At 45.0% G+C, this 27,031-nt stretch overlaps 1 protein-coding gene across 3 annotated transcripts in view; it reads left to right on the top strand.

The window, feature by feature from the left end:
• The window catches only part of GRIA1 (glutamate receptor, ionotropic, AMPA 1), a 125,229-nt gene that overhangs the window by 52,038 nt on the left and 46,160 nt on the right, over positions 1 to 27,031 (top strand). For 2 of the 3 annotated variants that reach the window (XM_009575188.1, XM_009575187.1), the window contains exons 3-5: positions 9,126 to 9,365; positions 10,793 to 10,977; positions 15,802 to 15,855. In XM_009575188.1, coding sequence (XP_009573483.1) covers positions 9,126 to 9,365; positions 10,793 to 10,977; positions 15,802 to 15,855 — 479 coding nt within the window. The remainder of the gene's footprint in view (positions 1 to 9,125; positions 9,366 to 10,792; positions 10,978 to 15,801; positions 15,856 to 27,031) is intronic. The other variant, XM_009575189.1, reaches the window with a different exon arrangement.

Genomic DNA, 27,031 nt, shown 5'->3' with positions numbered 1-27,031 from the left:
AATGCCACAGGGAACACATGAGAGACTGAGACATCAGTTTGGCTTCCAAACTGGTACATCTGCAAAAGCACAGACTAGAGAAAATTTGGGAATATCTATGCAGATGTTTTATGAAGCAGGGGGACACGGGACCAAAATTGTAATTATCGGGATGAAGATTAAAAAAGGAGTTGTTGAGGTAGACATTAACACCCTCCTTCCCCAATGGAAGTAACATTAATGTTGGAATAACTTTTCCAAGGAAAGTCCGTAGTCCAGTTTTTGCATTGCGACCTGCAAACAGTTTCAAGACTTACAAAATCCTCATCAGAACCTGAGGCTTGCACTGAAGACAGTCGCAGACTTTCATGTCTGAAGATTAAAAAAGGAGTTGTTGAGGTAGACATTAACACCCTCCTTCCCCAATGGAAGTAACATTAATGTTGGAATAACTTTTCCAAGGAAAGTCCGTAGTCCAGTTTTTGCATTGCGACCTGCAAACAGTTTCAAGACTTACAAAATCCTCATCAGAACCTGAGGCTTGCACTGAAGACAGTCGCAGACTTTCATGTCTAGAAAAAATGCGGGGAAAAGATATAATGTATTAGGGATAGGGAAAGAAAAGAAGCTATTAAAGACAAAACGCATTTCATCTGTAGTGAGCTGCTCTTTATCTGACACATTTACTTCCTGCTACTGCTTATCTTCCCCCCTCCCACCCCTCATTTCCCTCTTTTACTCTGTTTTAATAATTCAGCTCTTACAGCCCAGAATTAAATGTTGTGCTGACCTAAGAGCAGTGTGCTATGTACCGTATTAACATGTTGTGGTTTTGGTGCTTTGTTCTTTTCCTCCGTTGTTGTTCACGCTCCCCAGCAGAAAGCTGCACCGTGATATGGTATTTAGTTTTCCTAGTATAGCACTATCTGCAGGAGGACCAATATAATACAAAAAGCCATCTAATAAAGCAGCAAAAGCAAAATTGGTTCAACCCTCATCCCTCACCTCCTTTTATAATATCACTGTCACTTTTTCATTTGTAGTAATCTTGCTTTAATATTTATGACTCTGCTTCAGATGTGGAGAGTTCAATGAGGACAAATTTTCGGTTTTCTATTTCATTGTAGGAGGTTAGGTGAGAGCAGGGATAGCTGGTCTTCCAGAGCCCCTGGGGCCCATGGCAACATCCATCTGCAGCTGGGGGCCCTGTGAGGCATCACCCCCTCCTTCTGGGGGAGAGGCAGGGGACCTCAAGGTGAGGGTTGTGAGCAGGAGATAGTAGCTGGTTTTGTAGAGCTCCCGCTGCTCCAAGGCAACCCAGCACGGCCAGCGTCTTCTGCTTGCTTCTTTCTGGACACAGCATAAAGGCGGACTGCCCAGCAGCCCTGCTGCCAGCGCAGGCTTGCTGGCAGTGCAAGACAGTTCTGGCACATGTGTAAATGTCAAACTGCTCAAAAGCCATGCAAGGTTCAAGAGCCACAGGTGGGACATCCCTGGGCTCCAGGAGCAGGAGATGTACTTTTCATTAACTAAATATGATGATTTTTAATGACATAATGTGCCATAAAAGGATCTCAGAAGACTGTATTCCAGCTGGGTTTGCTTGCCATGGTTTGACAGCTATCTGTACCCCAGAAATGAGCCAGACTGGCATGTAGGAAAAGAGAATCTTTTTTAAAAGACTCCCATTTTAAAAACGAGACAAGGTGGAAAGGTCAGATCCTCTATTAGAGCTGAAAAATGCAGAATTGTTTCCAGGCACCAAAGTCCTTCTACGTATCTTTTCTGTTTTAAAAAAGTTATGAAAGCAGGGAGTGCTGTGGAAAAGCTGTGGCTCTGATATGGGACATTGGAGAGATGAAGGCAGTAGACAGCAAGAACCTAACACAGCTTGAGAGCATGGCATCAGTGCTTCAAGCTCAGAATATGGTCTTATTTTAGGTCTATACGAGTGTGGAGCAAGAGGCAGCCTCTGACCCGAGGGACTGGAACAGATGGGGCTCAGAGAGGGGCAGTCATCTTCCTCCACCTCACAAGCAAAGATCCAAGTCATGATTAGATAACAAACCTGAAACAGAGATGGCACCGGGCCTGTTCCCCTTTACATAATCTGATCTGTTAACCACAGGACCTTCATTAGCCAACCTGTCCCTATTAGAATAATAACCTAATTCTACCCACAAAAGGAATGGGCTTTTGCAAAGTCTGAATGCTGCTTGAGAGGGGCATCATGTCCTTTCCAGAGGTGTGTCTGTTCTCTTTCTATGGGTTAGCCATCATTTGAAGGCTACCCAGAAAATATAACTGTCAACTGACATTTTATTTAAGGGGACATCCAAATCTGTGACCCCAGAAGTCCCAGGTCTCAGCAAATACATATCGACATCTCCGTTGGGTTCTTGTCCAGGACCTGTTAAAAGATGCTCATGATCTCAGAGTGTTTCATGTAGGGGATCTGCACCTAATTCCTGTTAAAAGTGCCACCATTATTCAGAAATAATTTGAGTATTGACTGGAAACCCTTCAGTATATTTAATTCTTCATTTTATATGATTCAACAAAATCTTAGCAATCCCCAAAGTAAAAATATGTTTAAAAACAAGCAAAGCAAACAAGGAAAGTCTTGTCAAACAACTTCTTTTTCCTTCTTTCCTTTTTTCAACAAGCTCAGTGACCATGTTAAGACCTTTGCTATTTGAATTTTCTCTTCCTTTTTGTATGCTGGATAAGAACTACATTTGAAGACTCTAGCAGAAAAAGAAAAAGAGGTTTCAAGATGTGAAGTACACAAGTGGAAGAGCTATGATTTTCAACTGGTCCCTTTGACAGAAAGGTTAAAGTCAACTTCCCGCGGCCATATCTTCCACCACTGTGATTATAATTCAGAAGTGCACTTAAATGACAGAGACTCCATGTTGTTTATTTTTGTTGACAAAAGCACCATGCTATTTCTCTTTCCTTAAACTCAGCGGCATGTGAGAAAGAAGTATCCCAAATCCAATTTGATCTCAAGGGAAACTTATCATTTGTCAGCCAGGCAAACTAAGACTTATTTGTCAGGCAGGCAAATTTAACTAAAAAAATTGAAGCTATCAGCATAAACAGTTATGAGCAGCTCTGTCATAGATTATTGTTTAAATATGAGGGAAGGAAAGCAGATCTTGATGTAAAAAGATGAAGAACTTCCCAGCTTCCAAGGTGGAGAAGCACCACCACCTCAGAGCAGCAGTGCAGGAAAATGATGGAAGGGAGCACACTTCTGTGTCTTTTATATATTTGAAAGAGAAACATATATTTCTTGTAATATCACATCAGCCTGATTTGCAGTTGATCAAATAAATGGGACGTATCTGCTGTCAGCTAAATACATGCGTGGAACAATGGGGGAGTGTAGAATCTATTTGGCTTTCCCCTGCTAGAAAAATCTGTGGGAACATGCTGTCGTTGGGATGTGCTGAAGAGATGCGCTCTGGCACCTACGCCACACTGGAGAACTGTGAGGACAAACATTTGGGAGGAAAGCTGAGCTGATCCTAATTGAAGCAGACACTAGCGCTCTTTCATCGAAATTCCACCGGCTTCACCAACCTGATGTCAGGTTCTCCACTGTGTGAGGGTCGCCTCCAGGCAGGGCATGCTAAAAATAAATTACGCATGCACATCCCCCCTCCTATTTCCCACATGTGCGCACATATACTCCAAGTGAGCAAAGAAAAGCATGTGGGCGCTGTTCCTTGACACGACTGTTGTCAATGAGTATGTTTTGTTGCAAGTGAGGGTTTTGGTTCTGTGTCCCAGGAGGTTTGGGCAGATGAAGGATGTGCCACACTGATATTGGGGCTGCAGGCATTGCGGGGCTAGTCTTTAATAGCTTACAGAGGACAGTAGACTGAGCTGACTATTTTATTACACTCGAAGTCTGGCCACACTCATCTTGCAATTTTTAAAAAGCATTTGTTAATTTGGTTTCTGGAGTAAGTGCTGTGTGTGCTGGATTGGGTGGTTTTAAAGATTTCTTCTTATCTTGGAGTTCTACGTTTCCAAATTGCCTTTTTCTTTCCCTGCCTGCTTGGGCTATGAAGAGTAGCTTGCTCAAAATCCTCACATCATCTGCAGCTCAGCATTGTAGGAATGGCTTTCCTGGTGAAGGTGCGGTGTCTTCCCTCCTAGATGCTCCTCAGATATGACATCCTCCAGGGTCGTGAAGGGCTCTGAGATCTGGCAGGGACCATCTGGGTTTTTTGACTCCTTCTGCAACAGAGAACATGAGTCATTTGTGGGGAACATCTGGGGATATTTCATTTAATCAGTTTTTTTACTGTTCTTGTGGCTTTGGATATTAGCACTGTCTGTTACTTCTGTTCTCTGGCAGAGGCACGCAGCAGTTGAGTCTCCTGAGAGTCAACTAAACCATATTATTGGCTCCCTCCAGGGGTATCTGGGTGAAATTTAATGGTCCATGAGATACAAAAAGTCAGAAGAAATGATCTAATGTCCCCTTCTAGTCTTAAACTCAGTGAAATGGTGAAAATTCTGCTTCTAAAGGAAATGGCAGATGAGCAGTTGCCAGGATCTCCAGCTGTGTCCGTGGGGAGCAGTTCCATTTTTTGCAGTCCTGTTTGCAGATTCTCAGCAGAATTGCACCATTTTCACTCCTGGAGACCAAATCCTCATTCCCATCCTTCTGTGCAGCCCGTTTGCCCTTCCTCCTCCCTCAAATGCCGAGACTGTTTAAGTCCCTCTTTGTGGTGACCATTTCTGAGAGAAACTTTTTGGTTTCCCTTCTGTTTTTACCAAAATCCAAATGAGATATCTGTTGTATCTGACATCTGCCTTTCACATAGATCAGATCAAACCTCCAGTTCCAAAATATCTCTGGCCCTCCTAAATACAGAAATCGGTCTTGTGCATCTCCTCTCTCTGTGTCTGGTTGAGAGCTGAGCTTTAGCCAAAAAGTCTCCCAGGAATTTTTATAGACTCGAAACATCTCTTTTGCTTTCCCTTTCTGCACAGCAAATGTACAATTTAAAGTTGTGGGCATGTATTTTTCTTTTTCTTGGAAGTATTTGCAAAGGTGGCCAGAGCTGCCTCTCTTCAGTTGCCAAGTAGGTGTCCTACCCTGCGTGTGCTTTCAATTAATTCCATGTTTCCTCTCTTGGATTTAAATGTTTTATATTGAATATTTCCATATGAAAAGAGAAACTTGAGATAAATTGCAGGATTAGAAATCCTAGAGTCTGGGGATTTCAAGCACGAGTGAAGCACGTGTGCTTTTTCCTCATCTGAATTCAAGGCCACACCAGCTCCACGATGACTACCTTTCTGCAGAGGGAGAGGGGAGGCCTCCTCCTGCTTGTTCTACCACATCAGTCGCTTTTTAACTAACTTACAAAGCTATTTTGATATTTACTGTAAGTTAGAAGTGTTTTTAGAGCAGTCTGAGGAGCTCTCACCTCACCTGGCTGCAACAGGCACCGCGGAGTTGTGTCCAAAGAGCAGATGATTGTCACTGGGTTGTCTTTCCAGTGTCACCAGGTGACTATCAAGTTAATGCCTCTGCTTTTACCTTATTGTATTCATGGAATGGCACTAGGAGGCCTCAGTGAGAGATCCTGTGCCTGGAGAAGGAGGGATATGGGATGTCCATGGTGCTTGGTGCAGCACACACTGGGAATGTCCCAGCCAGAAGTCCCAACCTCATCAATTATACCAGACGGATCAGGGTGAATACAGTAATAGTTGCCATGGTTATCAATCATTATGTACTGTATTTTCTGAGGGCTTGTTTAGAGGAAAACTTTTCTGTAATTAATTACAGATAACAGCATAGTTACAGTCCAGAATAGATGTTCTCTGTCCTTCTTTCCCTTTGTGCAGCCCAGAGGCCAAGAATAGCACATGCAAACTATCACAAATATCTGCGTTTACATTGAAGTGAACACTTTTTGCTCACGCTCACATCCGTGGATGTGCAGACATTTATGCTGTTGCATTTCAGCCAGTTTCCCGCCTGCAGGAATGAACTTCAGAGGCTGAACTGTCCAAATTCAACTGCTAACCCTCATCACCAGATTGACTGCAACTCTCTTCTGTAGGAAAAGCCAGTCTGTGGCCATCCAGCTGTTAACAGGGAGTTGGCACGAGGCTTGCAAAGTGTGATGTTATCACCAGCCAATTGAGCAGAAGAGCTCAACTTCTTGAACCTTCCATTCCAGCATGATCTTTATCCCTTTTATGTTTCTTAATCTTTTTAGAAAAGCATCAGTCAGAGGCTAGTGACTGCTGAGAAACTGATAAGCTTCCTCCCCACTACAAAAACAAAAAGAGTTTAAAATATTTTCTTCCTCTAGTTAAGGTATACAATTCTTAATAGTATGTTATTAGGAAGTTGCAGAGCAATCAAATGAGAACACAACTGTTAATAAATTTGCTTAATAAAATAATTAAAGCGAATATAAAGAAATTCCAGCTATCTCTTAGTGTATTAAAAGGCAAGTAACTTCTTTTTAGTTTTGCTGGGTAAATTCATTTGGAACGTCTGTAATTTAAAATAATCCTGAGATTTAAATAATTTTGCGGCCACCGCTTTTACATTATGCCAAGTTCAGTCCCAGAAAGGTGGCTGCAGTTCTCACTATTTTCATTTTTCCAGATTAATTGACACAACAGTTTCTTTGTTGTTCTTTGGATGATAACCCTCAGCAAGTCTTTTATTTTTCCAAATTACCTGCCTTGTCCATGGCTCCTCTTAGTCTGAAAGCACAAAGCGAGCTAGGGTTTTTTCCAAACTTGCTAATGATAAAGACTGTTCATTCTCCCAGTTGTCTTTGGTGCAATCTGTTTCAAACGCTGGGATTGATGACTGTCTCAGAACAGTGTAGGAGGGCTGCCTGAGCGTGACTGAGCCACAGAGTTAAAAAAAAAAAAATCTAAAAAATAATAGGTTCATTTCAAATAGAAAATAAAATTCAAGGAAGCTATGGTTGTCTAAAACAAAGCAAAAGAAGCCAGCTAAGTTTATTGTCTGGATTATTAATTGTCCTGGTGCCCTGAGAATGTCACTTTAATCATTTGGTGAGTCTAAAGCCTGGGTCTCCAGAGATCATGTTCTGATCTCTCACATATGGTATATCGCACTGTTCATTAGACCCACTGGTCCAGTCACATGGAAATGATGTTCAGACTATTTCTATCTGTGTCTGCCACTTTTCTTCCTGAATGTGTCAGTCTCATGATGAGGGCAGTGACTCCAGCTGATACAGACGCAATTGCTGATTGCAAAGAGAGACACCGCCGTGAAAATAAAGACAAGAGGGTTTTATTTCCATCACAGTTCGGGTTTTGCAAGAGGTCCCTGCCCCGCAGAAATACAAATTCCCTTAAGGGAGGAGGGCGCTGAGGTATGTGAGATCGCAGACACTGAGTGGCAAAAAGAGGATGGGTGACCTTAGGGACAAACTGCTGGGCTGGGATGCCCAAAACCTGGGCTCAACTCCAGGAGGAAGGAAAAATTCTCACCAGTGTCATGAGAGTCAGTTCTCAGCCCTTGACACTTTGTGCCATTTCAGAAATCCAGCTGCTTCTTTTTGGTGGTGAGATGGGAGTGGGGACTTGCTTTGCACAGTGGGAGGCAGGATTTCTTGCTCTTCCCTCTGAATATTTGATGCTGGCAGTGGAGAAGTGAGGAACAAGGTAATCTTATCCAGGATGGCTGTAAGCCAGTCGGGGACTACTTCTGGTCCTCGCTGGAGGGACGAAGCCCAGCTAAGGATGAAGCAAGCTCATGTTTAGGAGCCTGTCTCCAGCCACATGTGCAGAAGGTTCGGTGCTGGCAGCTACCAGCAGAAACCAGGTCAAGGGATTCCCAAGCAGTGCAGAATGCTTGCCAGGGGACCCCAAAATGTCACATCCAACTTCTCACCCTGAACTCTGTTGCGGGGGGGGGAGGGATGGCTGGCGAGTGATGTGTAACGTGTGGAGTCGGTATAAATGTCACAGCTAAAGGTCTTTAGAGTCAGAGTGACAACGGGAGGAGACACTAGTGCCAGGAGTTCTGACACAGGGAAAACACTGTCACTGCCACCACCTCCGTCTTGGAGATTTATTGATGATAACTTGGGATGTGCCATAAACAGGGGTGATATTAAATGAGCCTGACTGTCTCAGGGGCTAAGTTTTACAACCCAAAGTCTGAACTCTCTCTGCCTCACTGAGATCCTGAGGCATTTTTCCAGCAGCTCCCATGATCTCATTAAGTGCTCTCCCGGTAAGGGCTCTCCAGCCCAAGAGAGCCCTCCCTGCACAGCACAGTGCCAGCTGCTGGGATCAGACACAAATATCTGCCAGCCAACCCAGCATGCACCCTCAGAGCTTAGTCATGGAGACCTCCCAGGCCACCACCACTACCTCACTGGGCCCACAGCCTTCTCCACCATGGCTTTGTGAGGAAATCAGAAGCTGCCACGCAGGTGTCCCCAAACACTAACGCACCCCCGGTGTCAGAGGCTCCGTGCCAGCAGCTCGTGCCTGGGGACAAACTTCCCTGTAGCTGTGCTATGAGTGTATTGAACCTAGATGAACCTTTGCTCAGATGCCCTCTCAGCGTGGTCTCAGCTTCTGAGGTCAAACCCATGGTTTCCTCCTGGAGTCATTGGCCGCAAAGGGCTGTGCTATCATGCAAATGCTTTCCTTCTGCTCCTTGAATGCATCTGGGACTGCAATAGCAAGCTCTAGCTGCAGCCTTTCTCCCCCATAGTAAAACAGCTCTAGGGGCCAGACAGCTGCCATCTGAAAGAGGCAGGGCTTGATGAGCCACTGTGCTTTTCTGCTGGGGCGTTCCCTTGTTCAGATAACACATTTTATCCCAGAAGCAGCAAAAACTTCAGCAGAGCCCTGAGGATACTGAATTCAGTCTCCTGTGCCCCTTCTGCCTATCAGAGGTAGGTCTGTGGAGATCAAGGGCAGAGCACCCCATGGCCACAAGCCCTGTTCTTCACGGGTTACATTCACCAACCCACAGGCCTCAAGGAATGTTATCTAGTCCAGAAAGCCTACAGCTTATCTCAGGGAAAATGTTTATTTTGGTGACTTCCCTGAGAAACCTCCTTGTCCTTCTGCCCTCACGGCCTTTCTCTCTGCTCCTCCAGTCTGCTCACAGTTCTCCAAGGGCGTCTACGCCATCTTTGGATTTTATGAGAGGAGAACCGTTAACATGCTCACGTCTTTCTGTGGGGCTCTCCACGTCTGCTTCATAACGCCAAGCTTCCCTGTTGAAACGTCCAACCAGTTTGTTCTCCAGCTTCGCCCAGAGCTCCAGGATGCCCTCATCAGTGTCATCGAGCACTACAGCTGGCAGAAGTTTGTGTACATTTATGATGCTGACCGGGGTAAGTCACAAGTACATGGGAAGGGTTACCAGGCAATTAAACATAGAGTTCTTTGCCTCAAGAAGTCTTCTTACTGTGGGTTGCTGGAGGCTGAGAGGATGGCTAAAGGAAGGGTCACCCTATGCCTTCCATGTCCCCTATTCCTTTTCTAAATATTCATTACTGCTGAAGGTGGGCATTAATCTAGATGAAGCGTTAGCCTGATCCAGTACGTCTGTGTTCATAGTATCAGGTCTGAACCCCATCAACACGAGGGAAATATTTGATGTGTAAGCGGTTTGAGTTTCAAATGGGGAAATTGTTTATATTGAATCGGTCCCATATTGATAGACCTGTCAAACTCAAAGCCACCGAGTCCCACATTTATAAATGTGAACTGACAGCTGCTCAGGTCTCAGCTGAGCCCACACCCGGTTGTGATACCTGTCTGTGTTTCTGGCAGGTAGCTTGGAAAACTCCAAGTTCCCTGTGTTGGTGAAAGTTAATTGTCTATGTAAAATAACAGAAACCTTTATTGGGTTCTTAGAAGATACTATCTAACTTTCTAAATCATGAACAGGGCTAGTGAGCTCATTGCTCTGTGATTCAGTTTCCCCAGCTCTCAGATGCCTTTAAAGCTCCAGACTTGGAGGCCGAGAGCAAAATGGACTTGTGGAGGACAGCGCAGAAGTAATGGTGATTCACAGCTCTGTCCTGGAAGTTATCATTAGCCCTTGCAGGGACAGGATGACCTTAAGAGACAAGGAGAAGGTGTAAAAGCATCCCACCCTACTTTCTGTTGTCACGAGGCATGGGCACGCTGAATATCCCAAAAGGACTGCAGTAGACAGGGTTGTCTAGCAGAACTCCAGAGCAGTGCTGACTATGTGTATCTCCTCTGGAAGGCTGTGCATGCAATTTAGGCAAGATCCTTTTAAAAATAATGAAGTTTTCTGATGAGATGCTGCCGAGAGAGACAGGGACACTGAATATGATTGTGTATTGTGATTGCTGAGAGTGTCCCTAACCCTGGGAGCATAGAGCCTCAACAGATCAAAGATGAGAAGGGAACTATGGCCCAAAGAAATCAAGTGAGCTGGGTAGTGACAGACAAGAAGATGGGGATTAGAGCTCTTATCTGAATCCCACAGCAGGGCCTGATCAACGAGACTGATCTGCTGATTACAAAGGAAAACTAGGCCTGGAATCATTCTATTTTCCAGTGCTAGGACAGAAAAAGCAGGAGTCATTAATTCTAGCCCAGCTGTGTTTGGGTAAGATGCTAGACTATTAGCTGCTCTCTGGAGTTCTGCTGCACTCTTGCAATGCTGTATCCAGCCTGGCTTGAGGCAGCTACGCAGGCTGTCAGAAGGATGGGAAGATGCCATTGCACACCTAAAACCTGGTTGGCCCCTTACTGTCCTCTTCCCCCTCTACTCCCATCACAGGTTTGTCAGTCCTACAGAAAGTGCTGGACACCGCAGCCGAGAAGAACTGGCAGGTGACTGCTGTCAACATCCTCACTACAACAGAAGAGGGCTACCGCGTGCTCTTCCAGGAGCTGGAGAAGAAGAAGGAAAGGCTGGTGGTGGTGGACTGTGAATCTGAGAGGCTGAACATCATTCTTAGCAAGGTTGTGTTGGTGCGGGTCTTCTGGGAGGGGTCTTGCATGCAGGACAGGAAAGGTTGTTTCTCCTGGAGAAGTTCTCCCCATTCTTGTCTGATCCATGTCTCATTGTAGCTCTCATTGGATGTGGCATGTGTGTATGGCAGCAGGCTGCTGAGCTTGCAGGTATTTCTCCGTTGTGTTATTGTGGAAACTGTGAAGCCATATAAATACTAGGAGCTCCCATATATTCACGCTGAGTGAGCTCTGCTGCTCCACGTTCCCTACTTGTTTGACTCCTCTGCTGAGCCCTTTACACCCCCTTACTCTCCGACAAGTTTACTTTGTGCTAATTCTTCCAAGCAGCGTGCACAAGACGTGGCACTTCCTTATTCTGCTGAGTTTTTATCTGGTTTTCCCACCTCCTGTGAGTTAGGGTGGAGGTGTGAATCGGCACTGCCAGACTCCCGGTCCTCCAGCCTCCATGTGCTGCACCAAATTCTCACAACCACTGCCAGCAGGACAGAGATGGAGAAGCTTTATGGTACATCCGTAGTGTCCTCAGGAGCACTGTCTCCAGATCAGGCTGGAGCTCAGCATCCTCCCAGGGCATCCAGGCTGTAGCAGGATCAGATGTTTCAAGCTCCTCTTGTGCCTTACAGTGAGAGACTGGTTCATTCCTAGCCATATCCTGGCTGTTTTGTCAGCTCATGGCCACAAGGCAGATGGGATATGCAATAGAGGACTCAGCAGCTACGTTGTGTGCCCTGCCTTACTCATCCTCAATCTAGATAGGTCGCCCACTAGTGCAGACCCAAATTTTCCCCATCCTCTTTCCTCCATGCCTCCCTCAATGCTTTCCCTAAGTCCTGAATATGGACTTCTGTGGACAGGAGACCAATGCAAACCCATGGACAGGTCTCAGTCCATGCTTGTGTCCCCTCTTCAACTCCAGCCTTAATACCTTTCCCCTTCACACCTACAGCCAAGGCTTTCCCCACAGCTGGGACTCCTGTCCCATATGGCTTAGAAAGAGCCGCGCAGTCAGTGCAGTGACTCCCGCTATTGTACTTCTCATAACCAGCTCACTCTTACCTCGTGCTTCACACCTCGTGCTTACCTTAGCTTCGTCTAAGCTACCTGACATCTCCCGTCTCACACTTCAGCTGCTCACTGTCTGAGGCAAGGACTGCCATTTCACCAGCTGCATGGCTTAGCGATGAGCACAATCCATCCTTGTTGGGTGCTACTCCATTACATATAACAACGAAGCAGGTAGCAGGTTTTAATCTCAAAGTAAAGATCATGCCCATGAAGGAGAGACCAGATTATTCTGAAGGGTAAAGTCTTCTCTCTGACCACAGAGTAGCTGCAGTTGAACAAAATTTTTGACAGGACCTAGGCAGTGAATTTGCCTTTTCCACAAGCTTTCCTATAACGTATATCAGATTTCTAAGGTTAATGATATTGTTTTTTTAAGCCTGGTTTGTCTAACAGAAGGTCAAGTTTTGTAGTCAAATATTATCTCGTTTTCCTAATATGAACAGGAAAATAAGCTTTCTTTCAAACTTCTTCACACAACTGGAGCAAGAGTTAAACTTAGATGTAAGTAAAGCTATTTGCAAGAACACTAAAAAAACCCAGATCTTGTGATTATATTTGTTTTGCAATGCTGTAAAAAAGATCCATTAAAGACAGAGCAACTCCAACAGATGTCTGTGCCTAGGAGGTAATGCTCCCGTTAGGGACAGGGCTGTAGATAACTTTTTTCAGACCTGTATAGTCCATTTTTATCCTCATTTGACTTCTTGTTCTGAGTCCACGGGGATTTCTGAGAGCAGAGGTAGTTATCCCAGGGTAAGCAGGGGATGCCAGGTCTTTCACAACATGCAGATGACCGGAGGGGGTCAAAGATAGTGTTCAGCTCATTATCATGTGAAATTCAGCTGGGACTTAAACTCGGGCTGGCAGCCAGCTCACCGCACCAGCAGGCTCTGCGTGGATGTCACTGCTCTGTTTGCCCTGCCTCTTTGAGTGTCTGAGGTGTTCAAAGAGCTGTCTCAGCCTCTCAGGCTGCATTTATCTTCTTCACTGACAAGCCTGTCTGTCTTTCCATGGCTGTGAGTTTGTGCTCCCTGGTGGACAGAGGAGCTGGGGATGGCTGTTTAGCATCAGTCCCTCACACGAACACACTGGTGCTTGCACACACTTTTAATTTCTTCTTCCCACCCTGTATACATAACACCAATAACCACCGCTGACTCCAGCAAGGCAGTCCTCGCGTTCTGAGACCGTAGCTGTAGAGGAGCCAGTGCTCAATGTGTTAATGATACGTGGGAAAATGACCTGGTTTCTTTCTTGGAGATTTCTCTGTATCATGTCTCGAGGGCATGATTTATCTTTGCCGAAGTAACTGTCGTTTATGAGCCAGGCCCTGGTTCAGGGCAGGATATCTGTGGGGCCGCACTGTGTAGCCTTAACGGGATAAGTAAGTGGTAGGTTGTATTCCATCAAAGCCCTGTGTTGTTTCTTCCTTGTCCCTCATTAAAATGAATAACTGGAATTTCTCCTTTGCCACTGTTTCACTCTGAGAGGATTTCTCTCTAATAGATGTCAAACTGGCCCATTAAGAAGTGGGTAATGAAACCTAGGTGGCCCAAGTGAGCTATCAGCATGCAGCCTAGCACAGCCTCTCACCACGTTCAGGCTAAGTGATAAATGCTATTATAACCTCAGCTTGCTACCGCCGTGCGGACACATTAGGACTGAGCAAGCATTCTAAAATAAATTAAGATCACAAATAACTGTGTAAAACACAGGAAGCAAGCCTCATAATTCAGGTGGATGGGCTGCAAGATTAACAGCTCAGGGAAAGCTGGATGGCAGCCCTCTCCGGTTCATCGACTCTGACACCTAATAAAATAACAAAGGGAGAGTTTGGGCAGAAGGAGCCAGCACTAGCTATTGTTGACACTGGAGAAATGGGGAATTGGATCGTAATTCTCAGACATCCCAGTGCCCCGGAGATGCTCCTTCCTCCCACAAGGTCTGGGACTTACTGTAAAGGTCGGTCTCTGTTGATGAATGGAAGGGGACAAGTTGGGTCTGGTTTTGCTTCTCAGATCTGGCTATGGAAGATACTCAGAAAAATACCCATAATAAGAGTATATATCTTTATAGCCTTAGGTATACAGAGTTTTTTCTGAGGGCTCCAGACTGCTCAGCAGAAGCTATACTGAGGGATCGTGTGAGGAGAACCACAGGGCAGTGAAGCTGGTGGAGCTGACATTAGTTGTGTAAGAAACTGCTACTAAATGAAGCCGGCATTGGAGTTAATTGCCGCCCCCACATTAATGTTAGGAACCAGATGAGTTTAATGTGCATACAAGAGCACTTCATCAGAGAAAGGCTAAGGCAGATGAACCAGTTGCACAGACCAAGAGTCAGCTCATTTATAATCCATTTGGCAATCCCTAAATAGCTGCTCATGGTAATCCGGGAGTGCTGTCCCATGGAGAGGATCAGTCTGGGTGTGCCCTCGTCTGATGTTTCTCAAGCACCTGCTACAGCTTGGTATCAGAACGAAGTCCTGGGTAGACCGACCTCTGGTCGAATCCAACACAACAGTCATTTTATTATCATTCTGGCTGTGAGGATGTTTCTGGCCTCGCTACTGTCCGTGCAGATTTTGCCTGAGCGTTAGCAATGCAGGCAGTAATTCAGAAACAATTCATACAACAATGGAAGTAAGAGGTAGTGTTGCCCACAAAGAAACCTTATGGAAACAGCACAATTCTCTCAGAAACTGGCAATTCTTGTGTTTTTACAGATTCTGAGGGCATGCTGGTTTGGGCTTTTTTTTCACTGTCTTCTTTCTGCATGTGGATGGGCTCAAATGCAGATGGTATCAGTGGAGAGGAATTTTGGTGGAAATCCAGAGTCAGCAAGAATAATGTGATTTTTAGCTGTATTCTTTCTGTATTTTTTTAAATCAAGGAAGAAAAAGACAGCTAGGGATCTGATCAATGACCCTGTCCCCCATAATCACAGGCAACCCTGCAACAGATGGTGCCTTTCTACCTAGACAAGGGAAACTTTTCCAGCTAGCATAGAAACTTTCAAATGTTACAGACCCATAAGCAATTGTGTTGATAAAAGAGAATAAAAACCTAACTCTACAGGCATCAGGGAGAAAGGAGTAAGTGGCAAAGAGCATATATTGGGACACCATGAGTATGAAGATATAAATAATCTCAATGAACTTGCAAGGGGAATCCTCTGTTGAGTGACTTGCCCAGGCAGCTTTGTTCTGGAGATGTGGCTTGAAGCTATCCCAATGCACTACAGGAAAAAAATTGCCCTATATTCTAAACCTCCTGACATCTCACCCAGGTAGGTGTCTGCGGCAGGGACTCTAGATGGGAGGATGTGCAGAATAGCTCTTTAGTCTTGCTCAGTGTTTCAGCCGCATTTACAGGACAAATGGATCCCAGCTCCCCGCTTTGTTCCTTTAATGTCTGAAATATAAATCTTGTTTAACCTTTTTTTAGAAAACGCACTGTGTTTTTATCCCTGAGCCCACAGGAAACAGGTTGGTTCAGGTAGTTTATTCTCCCTGCCTGTGGAATCTGCACGGGGATCTTGTCCTGTCTAATTTCAGACTTGCTGCTCAAATATCATGTGTGAAAGCTCTGTCCTTCCTCTAACAAGATTGTGAACTTTTCTTTTGCTTTGTCTTCCTGTCTTCAGCCAAACAGTCTCATCGGGGAAAAATAGGGAGGAAGGGTAGATAAATGAAGCTCTACTTCCTTAGCTGGTCTCTGCTAAATATCCTTGGTTTTCATCTTCCAGATCATCAAGCTTGAAAAAAATGGGAACGGGTACCACTACATTCTGGCAAATTTGGTGAGTTTCCCTCCTTGGCATTTTTTTTCAGTATCTCATATTTTGCAAAGCACTATACTTACAGTTATTGAGCTGGAAATCTTTTTTCTAATCCAGCTTTTGGGTAGAAAAAAATAGCAAAGTCCTTTGCAGCGTTCTCACTTGTGGTGTTTTCTGTCTTGAGCCAGCAAGATTATCTCCAGGGTATCTCCAAGGTTGCTGGATTTTTTTTTTTTTTTTTTTTTTTCCCCCTCCAGATTCAATCTGCATCTTTTCAAAGCCAGTTAAGCCAACTGTCAACTAATGCTTGTTGTGATAATGATCTTTTTTTGCATGTCATGGGCACCTGGGGTCCTGGTTTTGCCCTCCCAGCTTGTTTCACTCAGGCCACCAAGAAGTTGTTGACTATTGGTAACATCTGGCATTTTCTAACTAGTTTTAACTCCACTTCAGTGTGTGTCCCCCAAGTGAAGTGTTTCACAGCCATCCTCAGAGTCCCACTAATGTTAATGACGATGCACCAAGATCCCTCTGACCTTCCAGTAAAAATAAAATATGTACCTATTCTGCAACTTGGTGCCAAATCAAATCTGACTGTCATGACTCTGAGGAATGAATTGGATTTAAAGATTTCTCTAAGGAAAGGATTCTCCCTTTAAGGCAGGGAGGTGCTGCCTGAGGACAGAGCTGTGCTGGGCAGCAGAAGGGCTATCCTTCTGAAGCAATATGTTGTCCTGTCCTAGGAGACTGGAGAATTTCTCTGCCTAGGGAGGTTTGGGAAGAGGTAAGAGAGAGGAATAGCCTCAATCCATAGGGAGCTGGAGGTTTTCCACAGTAGAGCTCCTAGCCTCTCCTCCCCAGATGTGTCCGTCCATCGGGGGCGATGCACAGCAGAGGACGGGCTGGTGTCAGCAGCCTGGGGCTCCCCCAGGACCCGCCATGTCCAAGCGGGGTCTGGAGCCGTTCTTCCCTCCCGCAGCTGCGTCTGCGAGGCAGCACGTCAGGCCCAGGGTAATTAAACTTTAAACTACCAATTAGTCAAGCATTTGCTGCGGTTCTCCTTCTCTCAGTCCCAAGATAACTCTGTAATTTACAAGACAAAAATGGCCACATAATTACCCCACGATGGCCTGACACTGACCCTGCGCTTCTGCTGGGTGCCTACCATGTAATTACAAAGTTAAAAATGTTACGTTGTGCAGGGGGAGACACGCAAACTGTAGAGCAGCCAATAACTTCGGTTTATAATTTTTAAAAAAATATTATTTGCTGTAACCCAGGTCCCAATCCTCAGATGTTTTTGAAAGTCCCTTCATTAAAGTTAAGCAGGGAAGCTATTTGGAGTAGCTGGAGTGTGCGTGTCTGTGCACTTTTATGTATACGCATGTGGAAGGCTAAATGAGAATGCTATCACTACTTCTCCCTGCACGGTTTCATAAGGATAAATACATTACAGGCATGAGGTGGTCTAATACTCGGGTGTTGAAGTTATGAAGAACATTTCCCTCTGTCTTATGATGCTACTCTCTCCCACCTTCAACCTCAGAAAGCACATTTTTCCCATCTTTAATTTGTTTTCTTAGCCTTTGCACAAATGCTGAGAGGACAGAGCTGGCTGGAAAAGGCTGCATACTCAGCCAACATGGATTATAAATAATTAACTCAGAGCAAAAGGCTTTTCATTTCCCCAGCCCCTCCGCGGGGAGATTCTGCCTCCCAGGCATGGCTCAGAGGGGGCTGCTTTGGGTCCCCGGGACCCACAGGATCTGATGGGACTCCAGAAACCACTGTTACTAGCTGTGCTTTTCAAGCAGCTTTGATTTGGGAGGAGAAGAAGAGCGAAAGGATTTCGGGTTCTTTCCTTTGATCTTTCCTGCTCCTTAAAACCCAGCATTGCAAAAGAGTCAAACTCCAGAGACAAGAAAAAAAAAAAAAAAAAAAAAGAGGAGGGGATAGTCAGACAACATGGGAAAACTATTTAAAAAAAAAGACTAAGGTTAAGAAGGCCCTTCCCAGGGCAGAACAAGCTTTGTGGTTCTGCCATGCACATGGGCAGGTTCAGGCAGCAGAAGCCAAATCAGTTTCTGTGACGTGCTGCACCCACACGGGAGCTACTCGCTGATCAGTTCTGCAAGGAGAACGGCAAAAAGGCCATGAAGATCCCATGTTCCTGAGACCGTTATTACAGTGAGGCAGGACAGGAAGCCTCCCTCTGCGGGGATGGCCAGGGATGTTATAAGGGATTGGCAGAATGTGGGAAGTTGGCATCTGCCAGGGTTAAACCATAGTGTGGATGCTCTGATCCAAGAGATCACAGCAGGTTTTACCCTCTTCTAAGGACATCTCATTGCTGGATTAGAGCCTTCAGAGGGTGTAACATGCTATAATTTATTCCCACTGACTCATACACATAGTGGATAGACCTTAAACACCCCACATTTTCCCGAGTAGACAAGTCCTAAGATGACAGGGCGTGCATTGCCCACACACACACGTACCCTCATGTGCACACCCGCACGCCTAGAAAACAGCCCGATTTTGTGGAAGTGGCTCATTCTGGAGTACTGGGTCATAAGAGAATAAATTAAGAACTAAAAATGGCAAGTGCCTGAACATTTCCAAATGAGTTATTTTTTGTCCCCTGTGCTGACTGATGGAGTCCTGATTTTAGGACTCTCATCCTATATGAAGATAAGGCTCCCAGCCCCGGCTGGGACAGGCTCTGCCTTGCACAAGTCAAGTGAGCCCTCAGCTGGTTCGTAGCCACCAACATACCTGCGCTAGCTGGAGCAAGGGGAGGAATTTTTAATACCTGCCTTTTGCAACACTGCCTGACCTTCTTGGGTGCTTTCTCATGGGGAAATAATTATGGAAATGACACATTGGAAGCGAACGTTGGGAAATATTTATGGATAACCTCACTCAAATTCTTATTTTTGGCTATATGCTTGTTCAGAGAGCTATACTCAGCCAGAAAAACAAGCAGCAGCACACTACTGCCCAGTTACAGCAGCTCCAAACTGGGGTTACATCCGGAACGCAAAGCAAGTGAGTTTGCAAGGCAATGCGCAGGCTGAATAAGGCCTGCAAAAATCATCCATTTTGAACATGGAGGAATTCCCTGTCTGGTCACAGACAGTTCCTGAACAAAGAGGAGAACTGGCTTGCATTAATCACCACTTGTTTGCCCAGCGGTTGCTGCCGGGTGAGCTGTAGTAAAGCACCAACCAGAATTTGACAAGTAGCAGCAAATGAAAGCTAGTATTTCCTAGCAAGAACAGCTTTCTTTTTCAGTGAAATTGCTGTTGCCAAGGTGAGACAATAATATTTCTGTGTTCACAAACAAAATGAAACCGTTCTGCACCTTAGGCCGTGGGCAAACACCCTTCTCCGAATCTGCTATGCCTGTTAAAGACACAACCTGTCTTGTCTCCTCAGCCCTGCCCATCCCACAAAGGTCTGTCTCCAACATCACTGCCAGGGGTAGGGCTCGTGTGAGCATCCCTGCCTCTCCTTGAGGCAAATTTGGCACTGTCTATGGCGTTTGCAAACTCATGAAAACCTGGCCCTCGACCAGTACCCATTAGAGTTACCCCCATTATCTTTTACCAGCTGCCAGCCTGGATATTTGTCAGGTGTACCAGCACTGCGGGGGTTGCAATAATCTCTCTCCCTCTCTCTCTCTCTTTCTGTATCTCTATTTTTCTTTTTGGAACTCAAATTGGTTTGGCAACTTTAAGAAGTGTTTGGTTTTGTGAGTCTTATTTTTCTAAGCTTTGTTCTCAGCCTTTGATTCAGTGTAACAACCACAAAGAAAAGAAATACAGTCAATACCATCAGAGGAGCAAGCTTAGAAACTTCTGGGATTCCTTTCTTTTGATATTACAGACTTTTTCCCCATAACCTTGGCTTCGTGTATCTGTTTGCCCTATGCCAGGGATGTAGGCTGGCTGCCGTCAGTAGTGAGAGAACATGAGCTCTCTTGGGCAGAGGAAAATCTTTGTCTTAAAATAAGTGACATTCGTGTGACCTGTTTTTAAAAGAAAAGTTTGAAGGACAGCTGCCACATACAGTGTTTTAGTCTTTTTTTCTTTCCTGGTGCATGAGTCCAGGTCGTTCTTTTAGCAAATGCTCTCATTTGAAGTTGAATAGATGAGTGTATGAGATTGCTGATGCTAGGGGTAGCAGGGAAGAGTAAAGATAAAAACGGAGTTGATTAGCAGAGGTAAGCATTTTTTCCTCTGCCATTTTACATCAGCATGTGTCAGTGCTGCGTTAGACCACAGACAGTTTCACTTTGCAAGCAGTCGTGGTGGCTTTGCAGGTTACCAGCACAGCAGCTTTGCCAGCAGAGTGGCTTGTGCAGGAGTCAGGCAAAATCTAGTAGTTTGATCCAGTTCACCTGTGGTTTAAATGGGCCTCTTGGATTTTTTCCCTGCAAAAATGGAAGGGAGAACTCCTGCACCACCAGGGCTGACACACGGTGACCTGAGACCAGCCAGCTGGGACAGACAGCGAAGAAGGGATACCCTCCCAAACTGGCTGTCGAAAAGGACATCCACATCCCTGGGGAGCAAAGTTCCCCCAGCACAAGCAGAGATCAGCTCCCCTAAAGCGATGCAGCACGGGTACATCCTGCAGCATGTGCTGTGGCCGCGTGGGGAGGGTCTGCTGTGCCCGTGCTGGGCACAAGCCTCGTGCAAGAAGCTGTACCTGCCACAGCACGAGAGTGACATGTGGCACTGGCCATGTGTCGATGGCTCTGCTGCCTGCACCAAGCCCCTGATTCAGCTTGTCTGGAGCTAAAATGTTGCAGTTGTCAGTCTCCCATCAGCTTGAAAGCTGCCACGTTTATTTTAATCACCCTCAGTTCTTAACACTGTCTCCTGCCCCCTGAAGCATCGCTCACTGAAGGTACAAACAAGGTCAGCAATACTCAGGTTTGCATCGCTAGCTGCTTGGAAACTCTGTTTTGTAGGAGTTTCCAAAAGGATGTGTACAGCATCAACTTCTTGTCCCGATAAGATCTCAAGATGCCTGGTCTTGCAAGAATAATATTCTTATGTTGGAAAGAGGTGTCCTAAGTTATTTTTAGGTTTCTAAAATTATGCCAGTTAGACCTTTCCTCTTTCTGAGAGGTTGGTGCAGGTAGACTCATGCAAAAACTTGGTTTTCCAGGCAGAGGAAGACAATATAATATATCCGTGAAATTTCTGAGGTCTGCATTTCACTTCCAAACAGCTTTTCTGTCCTGATTCAAAAATTATCAAGCAGAAGAAACCCTTATAACATTTTCTCATCTGAATTACTGATAGTAAAAGGCACAGCAATACCCTGAACTAATTTTTGCTTGAATTAGTGTGTCTCATGTAAAAGAAAATAATCTGGGTTTGATACAAAAATTGCCCACATGGGAGAATATGAACAGCAACCTTGGTAGGATCTTTGCAGTAGCTAATGAGTGACTTACTGTGGCTTAAAAAAAATCACTGAGCATCAGGTGAGTAACTGACAGGTTATATTACAGCCGTTGGAAGGAAAAATGTGTTTGCTCTCAGCAAGAGAGTGTTAAACTAACAGGTTTCCTCAGCCTTTTGCAGTCTCCTAATCCATTACCCCAGCTCAACTGGCAAGGGGTGACGTGTAAATCCATAGTAACTTCCTCATGGAGACTTCATCAGTACTTTTTTCTAGTCAAAACTTGCCTAGCTTCAGCTTCTTCCATCAGATTTGTGCTTCTGTTTGCTAGACCAAATATTCCATTACTGACGTTTTGGTCCTTGTAAGCTGTGATCAGGTCATCCCTTAATTGTACCTTTGATTGAAGTCCTGGCATCTGTCACTACACGGCACGTTTCCCAAACCTTTAAATCAGTTTCTCCTCTGAAAGCTCTCTAAAGCACAAACATCCACCTAGAGCATTTGTCCCTCTGCCCAGACCGAGCTTTATGACAAGATGTGTATGATCATTTATATCCAGAATGTGCTGCAGCAGTAGGGTAGGGCTGATGAAAATAATACCACAAAGAAAATCTTATGCCTGTAGAGGTGTACCAAAAAAAGTTACTGGTCATCCCCAGCCCAATGTCCTTGAAGTCTGGATCCTCACCTGACTTAGTTTGCTTTGCATTGATAGACCAGGACAAAATAGACTTATCAAACTGCAGGATTGAGACCCTGTCTGAAAGTGTCCCCTCTTCCCATCTTTCTTTTCCCTTCCTTCTTCACTTACTTCTGTGTTACAGTGAGGACTCACATGTTTTGCTGCCACAATGAGATTTGACATATTAATAATTCTGCAGAAGAGAAGAAGACCTCTCCTGTTGGAAGGCATGCTGGAATGAGATTTGAGCAGATGGGCTCTTTTTTGACGTACCCTCCTTATTAATACAAAGTGATGGGAATGAGGAACGATGCTTCACTGGAGAAGTAAAGCTTGAAGATAATTTGGTATATTAGGAATGCTCCGTCTGGAAACAGTCGACTTCTTGCTCCCTGCAGAAAGACACTGGCGTACCTTGGAATGACAGGAGCCACTTTGAATTCACGCAGCTGATCTACAGCCATTCAGAAGCAATTGTTTTGCTTTGCAAAGTTTCTTATAATCATAAAATGTGCTAGCAGGAAGCAGTCTGGCATTGCAAGCCATACATGGATAGCATCTAAAGAGAGCTGGGCCAGTTTCCCGATGGTGCCACAGGTTTCTGTGGCACCCTCCCAAGCTCAGGGTGAATTGCTTAAATGCTTTTTGCTTAAAAAAGAATATCTCAGTGCACGACTCATTAAAAAAAAAAAAAAAAGAAAAAAAATAGACTCCAGTCCCTTCATCCCTGGCAGAAAGGGACTAAAAAACCCTAACACTCATTCTTGGGGTGAGGGGACTGTGTTAGGCTCAGCCAACAAGCCTTCCCCAGGCAATTGAAGAGAAAGGGGCATTTTCCATCGCCTCATTCAGAGATGAGCTTTGCTGGTCTTGGAGGGAGATGTGGAGGGCTCAGAAGATGCAGAGCGAGGAGACAAAACAACTGTGTTTCTCAGAAATGTGGCAGTCTTCAAGGAGACTCTTTAATGTCCTTTCTCTCAGGAAAAACCAAGGCAGAACAAAGGCATGGAGATTTTAAGCTCTGCTGTGGCTGGGCTACAAGGAGGTTTATGAGACGGTCAGCTGCAGCCTGCCCAGAGCTCGGCCCTCGCTGCCTGTTACCGCAGCTTCAAAGGCGCGGTTATGCTGCAGGAGGCACCCTGCAGGGCAAATGCCAGCAATTAATACCAATTTAGTGAAATACAGAGAGAATTTGAAGGCGTGGGGCAGTGGCCGGCTGCCTGTCCATGTCCAGGTACGGAGAGGACGCTGCTGCTGTCTGTGGCATTCCCGCAGCTGGGATGATGTCCCAGAAGGAGCAATGCCACTCGCTGTCATTAGTGTGGGAAGAGGAGGCAGAGGTTTAGAAAGGTGAGGCAGTGAAATACAAGGGTGAAAGGAGACATGCAGGGAACTAAGTGATGCTGACAGATTTGAGGAGGGTCATGCATGAAGAAACAAGGTTTTCCCTACACTGTCTGACAGCCTTCTGCACTGCCCACTTAACGTCTTGGCTCCTCATGGTGTTCAGGGTATAAATAAGAATCTGGCTCATTTCGGGGGGACTTTCTGTTCAGGGCAGATCCTTCGTGGACCAGTTAATCAAGATGGATTCATAAGGCCCATTTCAAATCATCAGTCTTCCTGCATTATGCATTTCCTTTGATGATTGAGCCCACAAGCAATGGAGAGGAATATAAATGTGTGACTTGCTGAGACCGCTCCCAGCGACCAAGGCAGTGAATGGGACAGTAAAACAACCTTTGGCTGAAAAATGTTTTCAGTTTAAGAACAGCATAAAGAACAGATGCAGCAAGGAAAACACAATGAGGAAAAAACCCTTCCCAGTACTGTTCTGTTTTCTATTTGAAGGCATTAAAGGTCTATAACAGTTGCCCATATTATTTACTAGCAGCAGGACTTCTGCATGTAATCGCTTTGTGAGGTTCATTAATGCAGAGAGAACAGTCCACGGTATGGGCTAAAGAGCAAGTTCCCTCCTTTGAACTGAGCCTGGCTGTTGCTCAAACTGTGTGTTGCAGATGCTGTGAGTCAGAGCAGGTGTGGAGGAGGGAGGCTGTCTCAGCCCATCAGTGTGGATGGGTCCAGATTTTTGTGGTTTATTGTCAGCCTGCTAATTCAACGGCATTCAGAGAAAGGCAGGCATTTTCCAGGCATACGCAGCGCAGGAGGCCGTATTCTCTGGTTTGCTGAGATGATTTTGCGAAGTGAATTTAAGGGACAGCTAATCCTGCTGTAGGGCAGGGGGTGGGCTGGCTGCTGCGGTGTCCCTTCCAGCCTGGTTTTGATGGTTCCCAGAGAGAACGGCACCTGCAGAAGTGTTGTCTCCCCTGGAGTACCTACGTCCAACAGATACATCCCAAATGGTTCAGGTCTAAAGAGCCTGAAGAAAGTCACATACCACCAAATTCCAGGGGCTAAGCTCATCTCCCTGAACAGCCCACTGTGCTCCACACGTGGCTGCAAAGCAAGCTTTTTCCAGTATTCATTGGCAAATTTTTGAAATGGTCTTAAAAATGTTTGGCCGCTCCATGGGACCACAGAGGTTCCATGCGTCGTTCCAGCACTGTTCACTTCTTGCTGTACTTGATTGGATGGCAAAATGGAAGCGTTTCTGTGATAGTTCTTTCCCAAACTGGTTGATACTAAACGTGTTGCAGCAAAAGCATGTCTGCTGCCCCTCAGTAGTGGGTTGCAGTCTTTCCTTAGTAATTTTTTAAAAATTTATTGTCTGTTTTCCAAATATGGCCAATTGAAAACAAAATAAAAGGTCCCTTTTTTGCAACATATGGCTATAGTTAGTACAAGGTGACAGATGATCGATGACTTCTTTACTTGCAAATATTGTAATTCTCCTGTTGTCGTGTTTCCTGCAAGCGCTGACTGATATGCCAGAAAGACAGATAAGCATATTTAATTCCTGATGCCACTTTGTCAATAGAAGCATTTTCAAGAGACAGTTTGCATAACATTTAATATATTCTTGTTTATATGTTAGCCAGGAAGAATTCACCTCCTCTGGGAATTATTTTCTAAAATATCTGACCTCTGGTATTCCCAGTTCATTGGCTGTCATGTCACCCAGACCCGCTCTGAGCAGATTTCAGCGGTGCCGTGATTAAAATGCCTTTGTAACTCGGGCTGTTCCTATACTGACCTTGTACTGGGGCATGTGGAGGAGGGATAACAGGTGAAGACAGTTATTTCAGCAGCTGATAGATGCCAAAATGCAAAGACATATTCAAGGTTAATGATGTCCTCTATGGTCCCAACTGCCTTAAACAGTTGGAAAGTCTTCAGAGGTCTCCACACTTTTTAGAGAACCTGAATTGTGTCAAAAATCAGTGGGGAAAAATTAGTACAGTCTTAGGGAAGAAATAATTGCTTTTGTCTATTCAGATTATTTTAAAATTTTATGTAAGATGAATCCCAATGAATATTGTTGAATACTTGCTTCAGTTTCAGAATGGTTTGGGGAAAACAGTGAAAGTGTTTTCAACTGCTGCTGTCTTGTCACTGGTGTCATAATCTTTTTCTGACTTTTCCTATTTAAATCTGCTTGTTGAGGGGGCTAAAGACACCAGACATCTTACTCATACTCTGTTGTGAACTTGGACTTTTCTTCAAGCCTTTGTAGGCCTTCCAAGGAGGAGCTGGTGGCACAAACTTCAAGTTGCTGTGTGGTAGTTTCTTTTGACAGATCTTTTTCCCCTGAGTACCTCCCAGGAGCAAAATGTCAGTGTAATTTGGTTCTAGCCATGAATAACCAGTTGGCAACCTGTGAGGTCCCTTTTACTGAACCTTAGGAGCTCTGTCTGTCAAAAAACGCTTGGGCTGAAATGCATTAAGATGTCAGGGACAATTATCCTGCTGCATTTCCTATTCATTAATCACAGCTCTGGCTTTCTGAAACCCCTACGCTAGCAATTACAGACAAGATTGATGTGGGTTTAACCAGTGTTCTAAGGAATACGTACACACAAAATATCACTTTTTTTTCAAACCTAAATCACTGCACTTTGAAGCAAAACAAATCATCTATTTAGAGCATCTGTACACCTATATCCAATCCTCAGCCTTCTAAGTGGGTGCCAAATTGCTTACAAAAAGCCGGAAGAAAAAGTGTGAAAGTCTTTAAAGACATTTTTGAATCACTTATGACTCCCTCAGTCTGACGCTGATGTCAGAGGGCAATTTAGTCTTTTCCTTGCAAGCTGTCTGTTCCCAAAACAGGTTTCCATCTAACGGCTTGATCCTGACCTTGGAAGTTAATAAGCTAATTAGCTCCCTCGGCCTACGCACAGAGAGCACCATTTTGGGAACCTGACCAGTGTCTCATGGGAATAATGTGACTTGGCTTTTTTAATTCACACCATCATCATATGTTTGAGAGCAAGCGGGGGGAGAAACCCAGTGATAGGCTGAGAAGGTGCCTGCAGAGAACATGCACCAGCAGCACGAGATGGAGGGCAGAGGGAAGGCAGAGCTCAGACAAGCTCTTCTATTGCTCAAGTGATTGCCTTGTGTATAGTTCCCTCGTTCATTTTCCCTCATGCGTTATGGTTGCTAATGATACTAGGGAAAATAATTGACTGCATCTCTTGTGCTTGTATTCCAAAAGAAAAAGCACCAGACTTCAGCCTGTCCCGCACACAGCCACCCAAGCAGGAGGGCAGAGCCTCTGTTCAAGCATCTGCTTTGTGCAAGGAAGCACAGCAAACAGCTTTGTATAACAGCAGTGCTGAGGAGAGATGATCAAAGCTGGGAGACCAAAAAATGACCTCTTCTCCATATTGCTTGCAGTGTATCTCTAATTATTTTTTGCGGCTGACTCAATGGGAGTGACTAATTCTGCAACGCCACCCCGATACATGTGTATTTGTGCACTTGTGTTCATCACATGCAGTGGGCAAGAGGTAGGGAAGAACAGTAAAGAAATGAAAGAAATGTATTTCATTAGTAATCTGAAGTCCAAAAAAGTACCTTTTTTTCTCCCAAATTAGTAAATCCTATAACCTGTCTTTTCTAACAAACAGGCTCCTTTGGCAGGCTGACTGACCACTTCTTGATCTGCTGAAAGTTCATTGTTCAAGA

This window comes from Fulmarus glacialis, unplaced genomic scaffold (genome assembly GCF_000690835.1).
Source record: "Fulmarus glacialis isolate BGI_N327 unplaced genomic scaffold, ASM69083v1 scaffold9533, whole genome shotgun sequence".
Classification (NCBI taxonomy): Eukaryota; Metazoa; Chordata; class Aves; order Procellariiformes; family Procellariidae; genus Fulmarus; species Fulmarus glacialis.
This window is presented reverse-complemented; position numbering and strand designations above follow the sequence as displayed.